Source organism: Elgaria multicarinata, chromosome 3 (assembly GCF_023053635.1).
Source record: "Elgaria multicarinata webbii isolate HBS135686 ecotype San Diego chromosome 3, rElgMul1.1.pri, whole genome shotgun sequence".
In the NCBI taxonomy this organism is placed as follows: Eukaryota; Metazoa; Chordata; class Lepidosauria; order Squamata; family Anguidae; genus Elgaria; species Elgaria multicarinata.
Window position 1 is genome coordinate 167012068 of NC_086173.1, and position 12692 is coordinate 167024759.

General features: G+C 46.5%; 1 protein-coding gene across 1 annotated transcript; it reads right to left on the reverse strand.

The window, feature by feature from the left end:
- Window positions 1-1093: 1093 nt before the first annotated feature.
- LOC134395757 (vomeronasal type-2 receptor 26-like) lies at window positions 1094-11383 on the reverse strand. Its single transcript, XM_063121920.1, has 4 exons — window positions 11334-11383; window positions 10505-10550; window positions 3977-4103; window positions 1094-2004 (listed from the first exon to the last, which is right to left on the reverse strand). Exons 1-4 carry the CDS (start codon window positions 11381-11383, stop codon window positions 1094-1096), a joined length of 1134 nt encoding a protein of 377 aa, XP_062977990.1.
- Window positions 11384-12692: the final 1309 nt, after the last annotated feature.

A 12692-nucleotide genomic window follows, 5' to 3' on the forward strand; every position in this document is an offset into this window, starting at 1 on the left:
GAGATTGGGCAGGGGGAGATCGGGGCGGGGGGGAGATCGGGGCAGGGGGAGATGGGGCAGGAGGGGGAGATCGGGGTGGGGGGAGATCAGGCAGGGGGAGATCGGGGCGGGGGAGATCTGGGCAGGGGGGGAGATCGGGACTGGGGGGGGAGCGGCAGCATATATATATACATTTTTAAAAATACTTACCATTGCAGCTCGAGCGTTCCTGCGCAGTGGCCCCTTTAAACAAACAAACAAACAAAATGGTGGACGCAACAGCGCTTTCCTGCAGCCCATCGCATCTCACGTCTGGATTGGAGCAACGGCCTGTGCTACTTCTACTGCGGGCTCGCCCCTCCTCCTGCATGGATTCCCAGGTAGGTCTAGCAAAGGCCTTTGATATCTGCCCATAATTGAGTAATATAGGCAGTTTGTTTATGTTTTAATAGTTTCCTATATTTGCGTCTTTGTACCACTAACTCGTACAGAGTGTGCGGCTGGTCACCTTATTTAGCTTGCCTGCCCAGAATGCAGTGATCACGTCTAGTGTCTCTGCACTCTTGGTCAAATCAGCCCTCCTGGTGGGGCCGTCACTTAATAGGGGAGGTAGTTGAGCACAGTAAACCTAGCCGTTGGCTCAAATTCTGGAATAGAGATATACAGTCTATGGGATCTGCGCTAAGAAAGGTAGTAATATCCACTCCTAACTATATAGTGTGTCTCGAACCTGTTCTTGAAGTTTATTATCCCATCTTAGTTTTTGTGTCACAAGTGCCCACCCATGTCCTGACTCGTGGCTTTCATTTTTTTTAATGGTACCAACCAGTCACAATAGTGCCTCGATTAGTTCTTGTTAAACCAAGGTAAGAGAGAGACCCATTCCTATATGTGATGTATTGCTATGTGACGCCATGCAGAGAAGGGTTAGTTCCCCTCCTCCATGGCTCACTCCCTTTGCATTGAAGACCTCCCTTTATTTCTGTATATACCCAAACCCATGGGGAGGAAACAGGCTCTGGACTTATTTCATAATTATTTGTCTCCAACAGAATTTGGGATTCCAATTCAGATTGTGGTTGGGGGTGGAAGTATTCTCAATCTCTGGCTTTGATTAGCTGCCCTCTTTGGTTTTCATCATGAGATGTTCCTTTGTGTTCAGTTCTGGCCTCTGTAAAATAATGTAGCATTTGGGAATGAAGATACATCCCAGCAACCCAGCACTGGAGGCCAAGATAGAGAAGACCTGCACGGCTACCATGTGTTTCCCCTTCAAACTCAGGTAGGTGGGCACAAACGACACCCAGACACTACAAAAGACCAGCATACTGAAGGTGATCAGCTTGGCTTCATTGAAGGATCCAGGCAACTTCCTTGCTTGGAAAGCCACCATCAGACAGATAGCAGCCAGGAAACCCATGTAGCCAAGGGCGGAATAAAACATGGTGGCAGAACCTTCATTGCAGTGTAGTAGGATCACTCCAGGCTGGGAGTGCATATCCAAGTCAGGGAAGGGTGGGGAGATGCCCAGCCAGATGGTGCAGATGACAACTTGGACACTGGAAGAAAAGATTACAATAGAGTTGGCCAAACTCTTCCCCAGCCATCTCTTGACCTTGCTCCCTGGCTTTGTGGCCAGGAAGGCCAGCACCACAGTGATAGTTTTGGCCAAAACAGAAGAGACGGCCACTGAGAAGATGATGCTGAAGGCTGTTTGCTGGAGAAGGCAAGTTGCTTTGCTCGGAGGGCCAATGAACAGGAAAGACGATGAAAAGGAAAGCAAGAGGGAGATGAGGAGAATGTAGGAGAGGTCCCGGTTATTGGCCTTGACTATTGGTGTTTCTAGGTTTTTAAGAAATATTCCTAACACAAAGCCTGTGGTTAAGGACAGGAATAGTGCAAAAGAAGCCAGAATTAATCCCAAAGGGTCTTCATAAGAAAGAAGAATTATAGCCTTGGGGATACAGCGATCTCGGTCCTTGCTTGGCTGCTGATCATCTGGACACTTGTTGCAATGGTCTGCATCTGAAAAGAAGGAGAGAGACTTAATGATGACTCACATCAGTTGTGGATCAAGAACAGTCTGTGTTATATTCCATTCGGAACAGAGATGGGCATGAAGGACAGGTCAGGAAACATCCATGTGTAATAGGGCAGTGAGAGGGACAAACATTCCCTAGTAGAGAACCTGCTTTGTGAACATAAGGTTCAATCCAAGGCCTTGTCAGTAAAGGACGATCTCAGCTAATGGGCTCAGGAGAATTGTTTCTCTGTGACCGTACATTATTCCTGCTAGGGGCAGATCTAGACAGCACCCTGAAGGCACTTATGTGCGCTTCCAGTGCGCCCCGAAACTGATTGTGTAGATCCTGCCTACCTGCTGGCCAGAAGAGACGGAAGAGGAGGCAGCAGCGGCGGCCCCACATCGCCCCTCACGGGGATGGGGCGAAAAGTTTCCGGCCTCGGCGGCTTCGCTGGGATATCCAGCCGCTAGGGGTGTGCACGGACCCCCCACTCCGCTTCACTTTAAGATCCGCCATTTTCGGATCGGCCCGCTCCGCCCCGCCCCCACTCCGCCTGTGCCCACTCCGCTCCGCTCGGAGCTCCGGATCCGGATCGGAGCTCCAGTCCCCCCCCATAGGGGGGGTTACCGGGCCCTGCCGCCATCGCCGCCCATGCGGCAACGGCGGCAGAGCCCGGTAAGGGACCAAGGGGGAAGGGGGCCTTACCTGCCTCCGTCCGTAGTCCGTCGCCATCTTCAATTGAGCCCGTGGTTCCACCAGGAAGTCTGGGCCGCACCACAGGCTCAATTGGAGACGCTGATGGACTGCGGACGAAGACAGGTAAGGGAGAGGAGGGCGGGGAGCGTTACCGGGCCCTGCTGCTGTCGCCGCATGGGCGACAGCAGCAGCGGCAGGGCCCGGTAAACCCCACTTACCTTTCCGGCGGAGCTCCGGATCGAGGCGAAGGATCCGCCTTCACCTCGATCCTCTTCGCCACGCTCCGCCGGCCCCCCAATCCTCTTCGCCTCCGCCTTAAGGGCAGGCGAAGCCCCCCACTCCGCTACTGCTTCTCCGGTCCGATTAGAAGCGGAGCACATCCCTACCAGCTGCCGCCGCCGCCGCCCACCTCCCCGCCGGCCTCTTGCTGCCGGCGAAAGAGCCACCCGGGTCGGAGAGCTCAGCGGAAAAAGCTCAGCTTCCTCCGCCGAGCTCTCCGACCCAGCTGGCTCTTCTGCCAGCAGCAGGAGGCCGGCAGGGAGGTGGGCTGCGGCGGCGGCGGCCGGTTTGCCCAGCGAAGCCGCCGAGGCCGGAAACTTTTCACCCCGTCCCTGCGAGGGGCGATGCGGGGCCGCTGCCGCTTTCTCCTCCTCCATCTCTTCTGGCCAGCAGGTAGGCAGGATCTACACAATCAGTTTCGGGGTGCACTGGAGGCGTACGCAAGCGCCTTCAGGACACTGTCTAGATCCACCCTAGGTTGGGTAGAATCATCAATACTCAATTGTGTATGTTGGTGGTGAGTTTGAACATTCATCCACCAGGGGCAGTTGCCATGGATTGCCATTTAGTCTGAACGCGGGCAGCATGGCTTGGTAGAATCTCCCATAATTCTACACTAAGCCATGCTGCTCAGGTTCCTATGAGACCACAAATCATTGCTGGTGTTCGAAGAGCAGAGATTGGTGCCCTGACTTCTCATAGTATTAATAAGCCACGGTGTTTTTCGATGATCATGCAAACCATATCACCTTGTGGTTGTCTTATTTTTATCTTCTCAAACTGTGCAAGGTATGTTAACTAGGTCATCCAAAGTGGTTAATTCCACAGGACACCTGTTGTTTCATATGCAGAAGAGGAATCCTTCATAAATCATTCTTATGTTATGAATTCATGAACAGAAGAGAAGAGAAAATCTTGATAGGGCTGGGGAGACTACAGAGAAGACTCAAATATTCCTTGTTTCCCAAGAGAAAATCCTGTCCGCTGAGGTCACCCACCTTCCTGAGTGGAGATGGTCCCTTCTGCACATGGAGCGCAAGCGTAGCAGCAAGGTGGCTCTCCTTCCTGGACCTCCTTGGCATAGCCAGGGCGACAGCTTTCGACGCATCTAGAATGAGGCACAGTCTAGCAATGAAGAGAAGGAGCATCAATGAAAATGTTCTGACATATTTCTGTTTGTGGAAATGATTAACAGAGTTTGGAAAGGACCCAATGGGGTCTCCAGTTGTAGTGGCCATAAGTGACACCAGGCCGTTGTTTCAGGGAACCCCCACAGCATGGCCGGGAAACCTCTTTGGTCTGTTGTCTTCTTTCAATGTTTCTATGCCATCTTTTGTATACATGTACTCAAGGCAACGTACAAAAGTAAAAGATACAATTTTAAATAATGAACTAAACTAAAATACAATTGTAGAAAAACAGTAATTATAAAGAACAGGAATGAAACAGCAAATATATCACTGTTACTGTCAGCCTGCCATCATTATGTTGCATACAGACTGGGTTCCAATGGCACATTAACCCATGATGGTTTGTTTAACCCATGGTGGGTTTACATGTCATCTATGAGCTGGTTACAACCCACTATGGGTTATTTCCCCTCTAACGCCACTGTGAGGTCTCACGGTCTGCCGTTAGGGTTCTTTTATACATGGTGGGTTGGTCTGTCATCTGTTTCGCCAGCATAGATTACAGACACTGACTACAGAACTGCTTGGCAAGAGTAGCCAAAAATGGTGTTGCCATGTGAACAGGTCCATAACACAGATTTATATGGTATAGCTTCAAAACACATTTGTGTAGTTTGGGGGTGCTCCTAGACCCGTCTTTGTCACTGGAGGCCAAGGTGACCTCGGTGGCCTGGCGTGCCCATTATCAACTTTGGTTGGTACAACAACTGAGAGCTTTGGCTATTGGGCGGTATAAAAATGTAATAAATAAATAAATAAATAAATAAATAAATAAAACTATACCCATTCCTGGATAGGGAAAGCCTAGCCATGGTCATTTGTGCACTGGTGACCTCACTATTAGACTACTGCAATGTGCTCTCTGTGGGCCTACCCATGTATGTGGTTCGGAAGCTGCAGTTGGTGCAGAACGCTTCAACTAGGATGCTCACGGGGACACTTAGCTCAGCTCATATAAAACCAGTGTTGAAAGAACTGCACTGACTGCATAGGCACATAATAGGTTATGTTGTTATCCTACTATGCCCTAAGCAACTTGGGACCAGGATACCTAGCAGACCGCCTTCTCTTATAGGCACCCGGACAGAACTACAATCCTCAAAGGAGGACCTCCTGGCCATTTCGAAATGGACAGAATGCCGCCATGAAGAACCTCAGTGGTGGGTCTTCTGTGTAGCAGCACCCTGGAAAACGCTCCCTTGTGCAGTACAGGAAGTGGAAAACGTTAGGGTTAGGGTTAGGGTTTAAAACCCTAACCCTTTTAAATGCCACCTGAAAACACACCTGTTCAGATAGGCTTCCTCTGGTTTTTAACTGAGCTTGTTTTTTTGTTTTGGTTTTTTTTAATAGTTTTTATTCTTTCCAAAACTTAAACATACATCAATACAATGACAAAAAACACACACATAATACATAAAATTGAATAACCTTGTAACATTTTCTAATTTAATATTTTAACATGATCATATAACATAAAGTGCACCATCCCCACCCCAGGATCTATTCCTGTTTCCAGAATCTCATTGTTTCTTCTGGAGATGGTTTCCCACTCCCCTTTGATAGAACATATTCTAGGAACTGTTTCCAAATTCCCTCAAAATCATTCGTTTTTGTTATCCCTCTTCTTACTTTTATATTACATGTTAATTTATCATTAATAGCAATATCCCATATCTCTTTGTACCAATCTTCAACATGAATCTCCTTGAACCTTCCAGTTCCTAGATATGACCAACCTTGCTGCCATCAGCAAATTCGTTATCAGTTCTTTTGTTTCTTTATTACAATTTAATTCTCCATATAATGATAGCAATACCACTGTAGGTGTCTCTTCAATCTCCATTCCAACAATTTCTTTTATCTCATTAAACACCATTTTCTACAATTTTTGTACAAATTCACATTCCCACCACATATGTAAATATGTTCCTTTTTTTTGACAACCTCTCCAACAATTTGCTGAGTTCAGCTTATTTATTTCATTTAATCTCACCGGGGTTAGATACCACCTCCATACAATCTTATAATAATTTTCTTTTATCCTCACAGACATGTTTCTCAACACTCTTCGTTTCCATGTTCCTTCCCAGCTCTGTTGCCCTATTTGTTAGGGGTGTGCACGGACCCCCCGCTCCGCTTCTCTTCCAGATCCACGATTTGCAGATCGGGCCACTCCGCCCCGCCCCCGCTCCGCCTATGTCCTCTCCGCTTTGCTGCGGAGCTCCGGATCCAGATCGGAGCTCCGTTTCCCCCCCCCCCATAGGCTTGCATTAAGCTAAAAAAGTATACAACTTTTTTTCTGTTAAACTTAGAAACCTCAAGTTTGGCACCATGACACCTCATGGATGTATACACACGCACACCAAGACTCAAGGCAATCCCATCATCCCCTGATTTTTGGGGAATTTATGAAAACCGGGACCCCATTCACACCCCTTTCGATAGCTCCGTCAATTTGCACATTAAAACCTCAAACTCACCACCATGATAGCTTATCCAGGGATACACACACACACCAAGACTCAAGGCAGTCCCATCATCCCCTGATTTTTGCGGAATGTATGAAAATCGGGCACCCCATTCACGCCCCTTTCGATAGCTCCGTCAATTTGCACGTTAACTCACCACCATGATAGCTTATCCAGGGATACACATGCATTCCAAGACTCAAGGCAGTCCCATCATCCCGTGATTTTGGGGGAATTTATGAAAATCGGGCACCCCATTCACACCCCTTTCAATAGGTCTGTCAATTTGCACGTTAAAAACCTCAAACTCACCACCATGATAGCTTATCCAGGGATACACATGCACGCCAAGGTACAAGCCGACGGCAATGGCGGCAGAGCCCGGTAAGGGACCAAGGGGGAGGGGGGCCTTACCTACGTCCGTCTGCAGTCCGTCGGCTTCTTCAATTGAGCCCGTGGTTCAACCAGGAAGCGGCCCAGACTACCTGGTTGAACCGTGGGCTCAATTGAAGAAGCCGACGGACCGCGGACGGACGCAGGTAAGGGAGAGGAGGGCGAGGGGGTTACCGGGCCCTGCCGCCATCACCGCATGAGTGACAGCGAGAGCAGCAGTGCCCGGTAAACCCCACTTACCTTTCCTGCGGAGCTCCGGATCATGGCGAAGGATCCGCCTTCACCTTGATCCTCTTCGCCACGCTCCGCTGGCCCCCCAATCCTCTTTGCCTCCGCCTTAAGGGCAGGTGAAGCCCCCCGCTCCGCTTCTAATTCGCCGGTCCAATTAGAAGCGGAGCACATCCCTACTATTTGTTCCTTCAAGTCAGTTTCCCAAACCACCTTACCCAAGCTTTCTGTCACCCCCTCCCCGACTAATATTCTATATATTTCACTCGTTAACCCTTTTATTGATTTATTTTCCCCTTTCTCAGTTTCTTTTTTTAAGATCAGCTCCTCAAATTTTGTAATTTCTCTACACTCTCTGTTATCCTTTAACCATTTCTTCGTCCATTGTTCTAATTGACAATAATTTAACCATGATAAATTCTTCTCCTTTAATACCTCTTCTAAGCCTATGCGGCAGGGTCTTGCTGTTTACTGTTTTACTCTGTACAGCACCATGTACACTGATGGTGCTATATAAATAAATAATAATAATAATAATAATAATAATAATTCTTCTCGAGTGTTCATCTTCCTTAACCAATTTTTTAGCTTCATTATATTCCTCTCTATTAAAGTTTTCCCCAACATATCTTTTAAATTTCCTGGAAAATTCCATAATATTATCACTGGTGTAATTGGGGAAATACTTGGAAGTAAGTCCTTTTTATATACACACCATATTTCCCAGTGATTTTTTAAGAGGAGGATCTCTATTTCTTCCCCCCATTTTTTATTATATTCTCTAAAAAATATATTTTCCAGTTTCCATTCTTTGTCTGCTCCCTTTCTATCCTCCAGCCAACTTAGGTCTCCTAATCCTATCATACTTTCTACTATATGGGCTTTGCTAGACCTACCGGGTGTTCCGTCGTTGAGGAGCGGTGAAAGCAGATTTTCCCATTCAGCTGTGACGCCTCATCATCCACACCTGCCTTCGATTTGTGGCGGAAGTTTGCGCCGGTTGTGCTGCTGCTGCTGCGAGCACGGTTGCGCAGCCACACCGGCCTGATTGCCGTGGCTTTTTTTTCGCTCGCTGCACGGTTTGCGCAAGTCCGAAAGACCGCAAACTTGCGCAGCCGTCAGCGATGCCGCCGCTGGCCCCGGCGGTGGTGGAGCCGGCGGTGGCGGCGGCAGCAGTGGCAGTGCCAGCTGAAGTGCTGCTGGTGCTGTTGAGGGCCAACATTGATGCGCTCACTTCCTGATGGGGGTTGTGGCGGGTGTAATATGACCCGAGGTCAATCGTCTGCATGGGCACTCTGTGCCTACATCTTCCATCATGCCTCTGAGGTGTCGCCGCTGATGACCGCCTCTGTGCCCTGTGCCCCATCCCAAGGAGCCAACCCACATCTGGCTGTAGCCATGGCAGCAGCCCACAAACAGCTCTGCCCTCTACCAGCCTGGTACCCACACTAACAGGCAGCGTACAGCACCGCCATTATGCGGCCATGGTAGCTGCCCACCGCGAGGAGTCACCAGCCACTTTTCCGTTCCTCCGTTCCTGCGCAAACTGTCACTGGGGGAATAAAAAAAAGCCGCTCCGCCGCGCTGCCCCAGCTGGCGGACTGCGTGCAAATGGCGGAGGCGGCTTGACCGAAGCCGCTGGCCACTCCCCTTAGCACGCCTTTTCCTGACCAGTGTGGACCGCAGTGACCTCACATCCTCCCACACGTACTCCGAATTAGCGCGGGACGGCAGGAAAAGGCACACTAGAACTCACTTTTTTAAAGTCGGGATAAAGAGGCTTCACCGCAGGATAACGGCGGATCCTCGTGAATGTCATCTGGAAGCCTCGACGTGACTGCGGAAGTTAACGCATGCTACAGCCTCGTCTAGTAATGCCCCAAGTCTTAGCCTATTAGCTGCGTAATATAATTTTATGTTTGGGAGTCCTAACCCTCCTTTTTTTTTGCATTATATACAACCTTTTTTTATTTATTCTCACTTTCCTATCCCCATTACAAAAATTATTTAAAATATTTTGCCAACTTTTTAACTCTTTTTCTGATATTCTTATTGGTAACATTCTGAATACAAAATTTACCTTTGGTAATATCCTCATTTTTTCTAAAGCTATTCTTCCAAACCAAGATAAATTTAGTCCTTTATATTTTTCTATTTTATCTATAACTTCTTTTTTCAAATTATGTAGGTTCTCCTTTTCTAAATCCTCTAATTTTTTTTGTAATTTTTAGTCCCAAATATTTAATTATTTCTTTAATTTCCATATTCTTCTCTTTACTTTCCCAGTCTTTCCCTTCCTTTTTACTATAATTAAATGACATCATCTCTGATTTTGTCCAATTTATTCTTAATCCAGTCACTTCCTCAAACTCCCTCAGATGGTACTTTATTCTTTCCATTTTCTCCAATGGATTCTTAATTGTCAACAATGTATCATCTGCAAATATATTTATTTTTATTTTATTTTTGTATCCTACTCCCTCTATATTATCATCATCTCTTATCATGTTCACCAATTGTTCTATAACCAATACAAATAGGACCGGTGAGAGCGGGCATCCTTGTCTTGTTCCTCGGGCCAGTTGTAACTTTTCTGTAACTCCATCGTTTATCAACACTGAAGCTGTGTTTTGTGAGTATAATTGTCCAATTAAACCTTTAAATCTATCTCCAAACCCCATTTTTTCTATTATCATCTTAAGTGCTAGCCAGCTCACACAATCAAATGCCTTAAATCTATCCAAAGCTATTATTCCTGCTTTTATCTTTATCTTTCTTAACTCCTGTACTGTATTTAAAACTCTTCCAACTAAATTGTGCATTTATCTTCCTGCTACAAAACCACACTGATCCTCCCCAATATAGTTGCCTATAAAAGTATTCATCCACCTTGCCATTATTTATTTATTTATTTATTTATTATAGCTTGTTTTATATTGCCTTCTTAACTTAAAACATTTAAATTTATACTTGCTGTATTTTATGGTTTTGAGTGTGCACTGCCCAGAAAACTTCAGCTGGATGGGCAGTATAAAAATGTAATGAATAAATAAATAAATAAATAAAATGTACAATAAAATGTCAAAGTGTGAATGAGCAGGAGGCACAATTATGAGCTCTCATGCATGTCTGTCCAGGTGCTCATACCATGAATAATCCACAGAACATAGTTACACTATGGAATATCCTTCTGCTGGGGCCATGTCTACACCTAAGGATATAGAGGGAGGGAGGATCATGGACCTACCTGCTTCTGTGATCCTCCCCCACTATCTAGCCTGCCATGGAATGTACTGGAAGGAAAGAGGGACAACGTGGGCGTCACAGGCACTGTCCTTTTTTAATGAAGAGGAGCCCAAATCTGTGGGGAAGGTAAGTAAAAGGAAATGCTCCCACCCCACAGCCACACCCGCCATCCTGGGGTTGATGAAATTGCTTCCTCCACCCACATGGGCACTGAGCCACCCCACAAGGCTCCCCACCCATTTTAGGATCCAGAACAGCAGAAAAACAGGGATATCCCCAGTTTCTTCTATCCTGCGGTTATCCCTGGATCATCCCTAGGTTGTCCCCGATTGCCCCTTGGATCCCCTGTGCATCATGTGGTGTAGACATGGCCAGCGTGTACTCATGGTTGCCAATTTGGATGGCTTTAATATTTCATGGGGCAAATTCCCAGGGGATAGAACTAATCAATGATTAAAAAACATGGATGGCTATATACTACCTTAAATATCAGAAGCAGGATGTCTGTGTAAACCTGTCGATGGAGAACTCAGGGGGAAGGTGCAGTAGCAATCATGTTCTGCTCTGGGTTCCACATGGGCAGTGGGTTGGCTACTGTGTGAACAGAATGCTGGACTGAACGGACCTTGGTCTGATCCATCACAGCTCTCCTAAGATCTTATGAGTGAGATCCTTTGGCCATCTCCAAGAGTGTTTAATTACTCAGAGCTCAAGAGGGAACCAAGGATCACCTCAGACTTCACAGCAATGGATCACACTCATCATGTCCCTGCCCTATTACAGATCAAGATAGCCTCATGGTTGTCCTGGAATCCATGAAGACTTGATACTTTTCAATGAATTCTACCCCTGTGTCCGTGTTGAAGTCTCCCTGGACCATTGCCTTGGGGTTCTACAGAACTATTCTCAGCCAGCTCAGTCAGGGAGAACATCAGACAGAAGGGTGAATGGCACACCAACAGCATGGCCAAATTATCTTACCTGCTCTGTGCAAAATACGGGCCCTCATCACCTACCCTGCTTTGGAGCTCTTTTCTAGTGAGGAAGGGAAAACTTTTAATGGCCACAGTGATTCCCCCCAGTACCCTCAAGGTTCAGTTGTGATTGCACCAACTATCCAAGTGGGCAGAGCTACAATGGATTGACTTCACCCATCAGCTGCCCTGAAACAAAATGCCTCCATGCTGTCCTGCTATTGCTCTATATAACAGATGGGCAACTCCTTATGAAACCTGACCTTGACACTGGCTCTGAATCTGTTCTGTTCAATCAATTGGACATTGTTTTACTTCTCATTTGGCTTTCCTGTCCTCTGCATTTAGAACCGCCATTTCCAGATCAATCAGGAAGTGATCAGGCCTTGCTGACTGTTTGTTTGTAAGCAACATCTTATTCCTGCTCAAAACAGTTTTTCTTACTAAATGAAAAGGCTTCCTTCCTGGCCTTTGTTCTCTGCCATGTTGAGTTGCAGCCTAGAAGGCCTTTGCGTTACATTGACTTTGCATCTCATCATTATTGTCTCTTTTACCTCAGTCTGATTTACCATTGCATTTGTCCTTTGTGAGCTGTTGGAAGATCAAGTTGTACCATTTGCAATGTGAAATACTGATTTAAATGGAAGTGTGAACTGGGCTCTGAGTTTAGCTGACTTGGGGGTGGGTGGGTTGAGGAGCCAAATATCCCCCAGCCTGTGCAACTGTGAGAAGGATCCTTTTACAATACCTCCATGCCTGTTTCCTTTACAACACATCTATAGCAAGGTGATATTATTATTATTATTATTATTATTATTATTATTATTATTATTATTATTATTATCCCACCTTTTGCCCAATACTGGGCCTCCATGATATCTCTTTCATGGTGGGACACTGTAGAAGTCTCATGTCTATTATTCCAGATATAGTTACAACTTAAATAATGTCACAAATATACCATATGATACAAATAATTTCCCCTACCCCATTAAAATGCTTGGGCAACACAATGGCTTCTGGGTTAATCGTGAGCTTTATGTCTGCCTTCCCCTGTCTGCTCACACTCGCAATAGTCACTCTACCACGAGAACGGTTGGGGAACAGAACCCAATTCACAACATCCAAGTCAGGTTCCAGCTCCCCATTCTCATCCAAGTACAGTCCGTCAAAGGAAATGTTAGAAAGCCGTCCTTCTCTTAAGAAAGGGTGAAA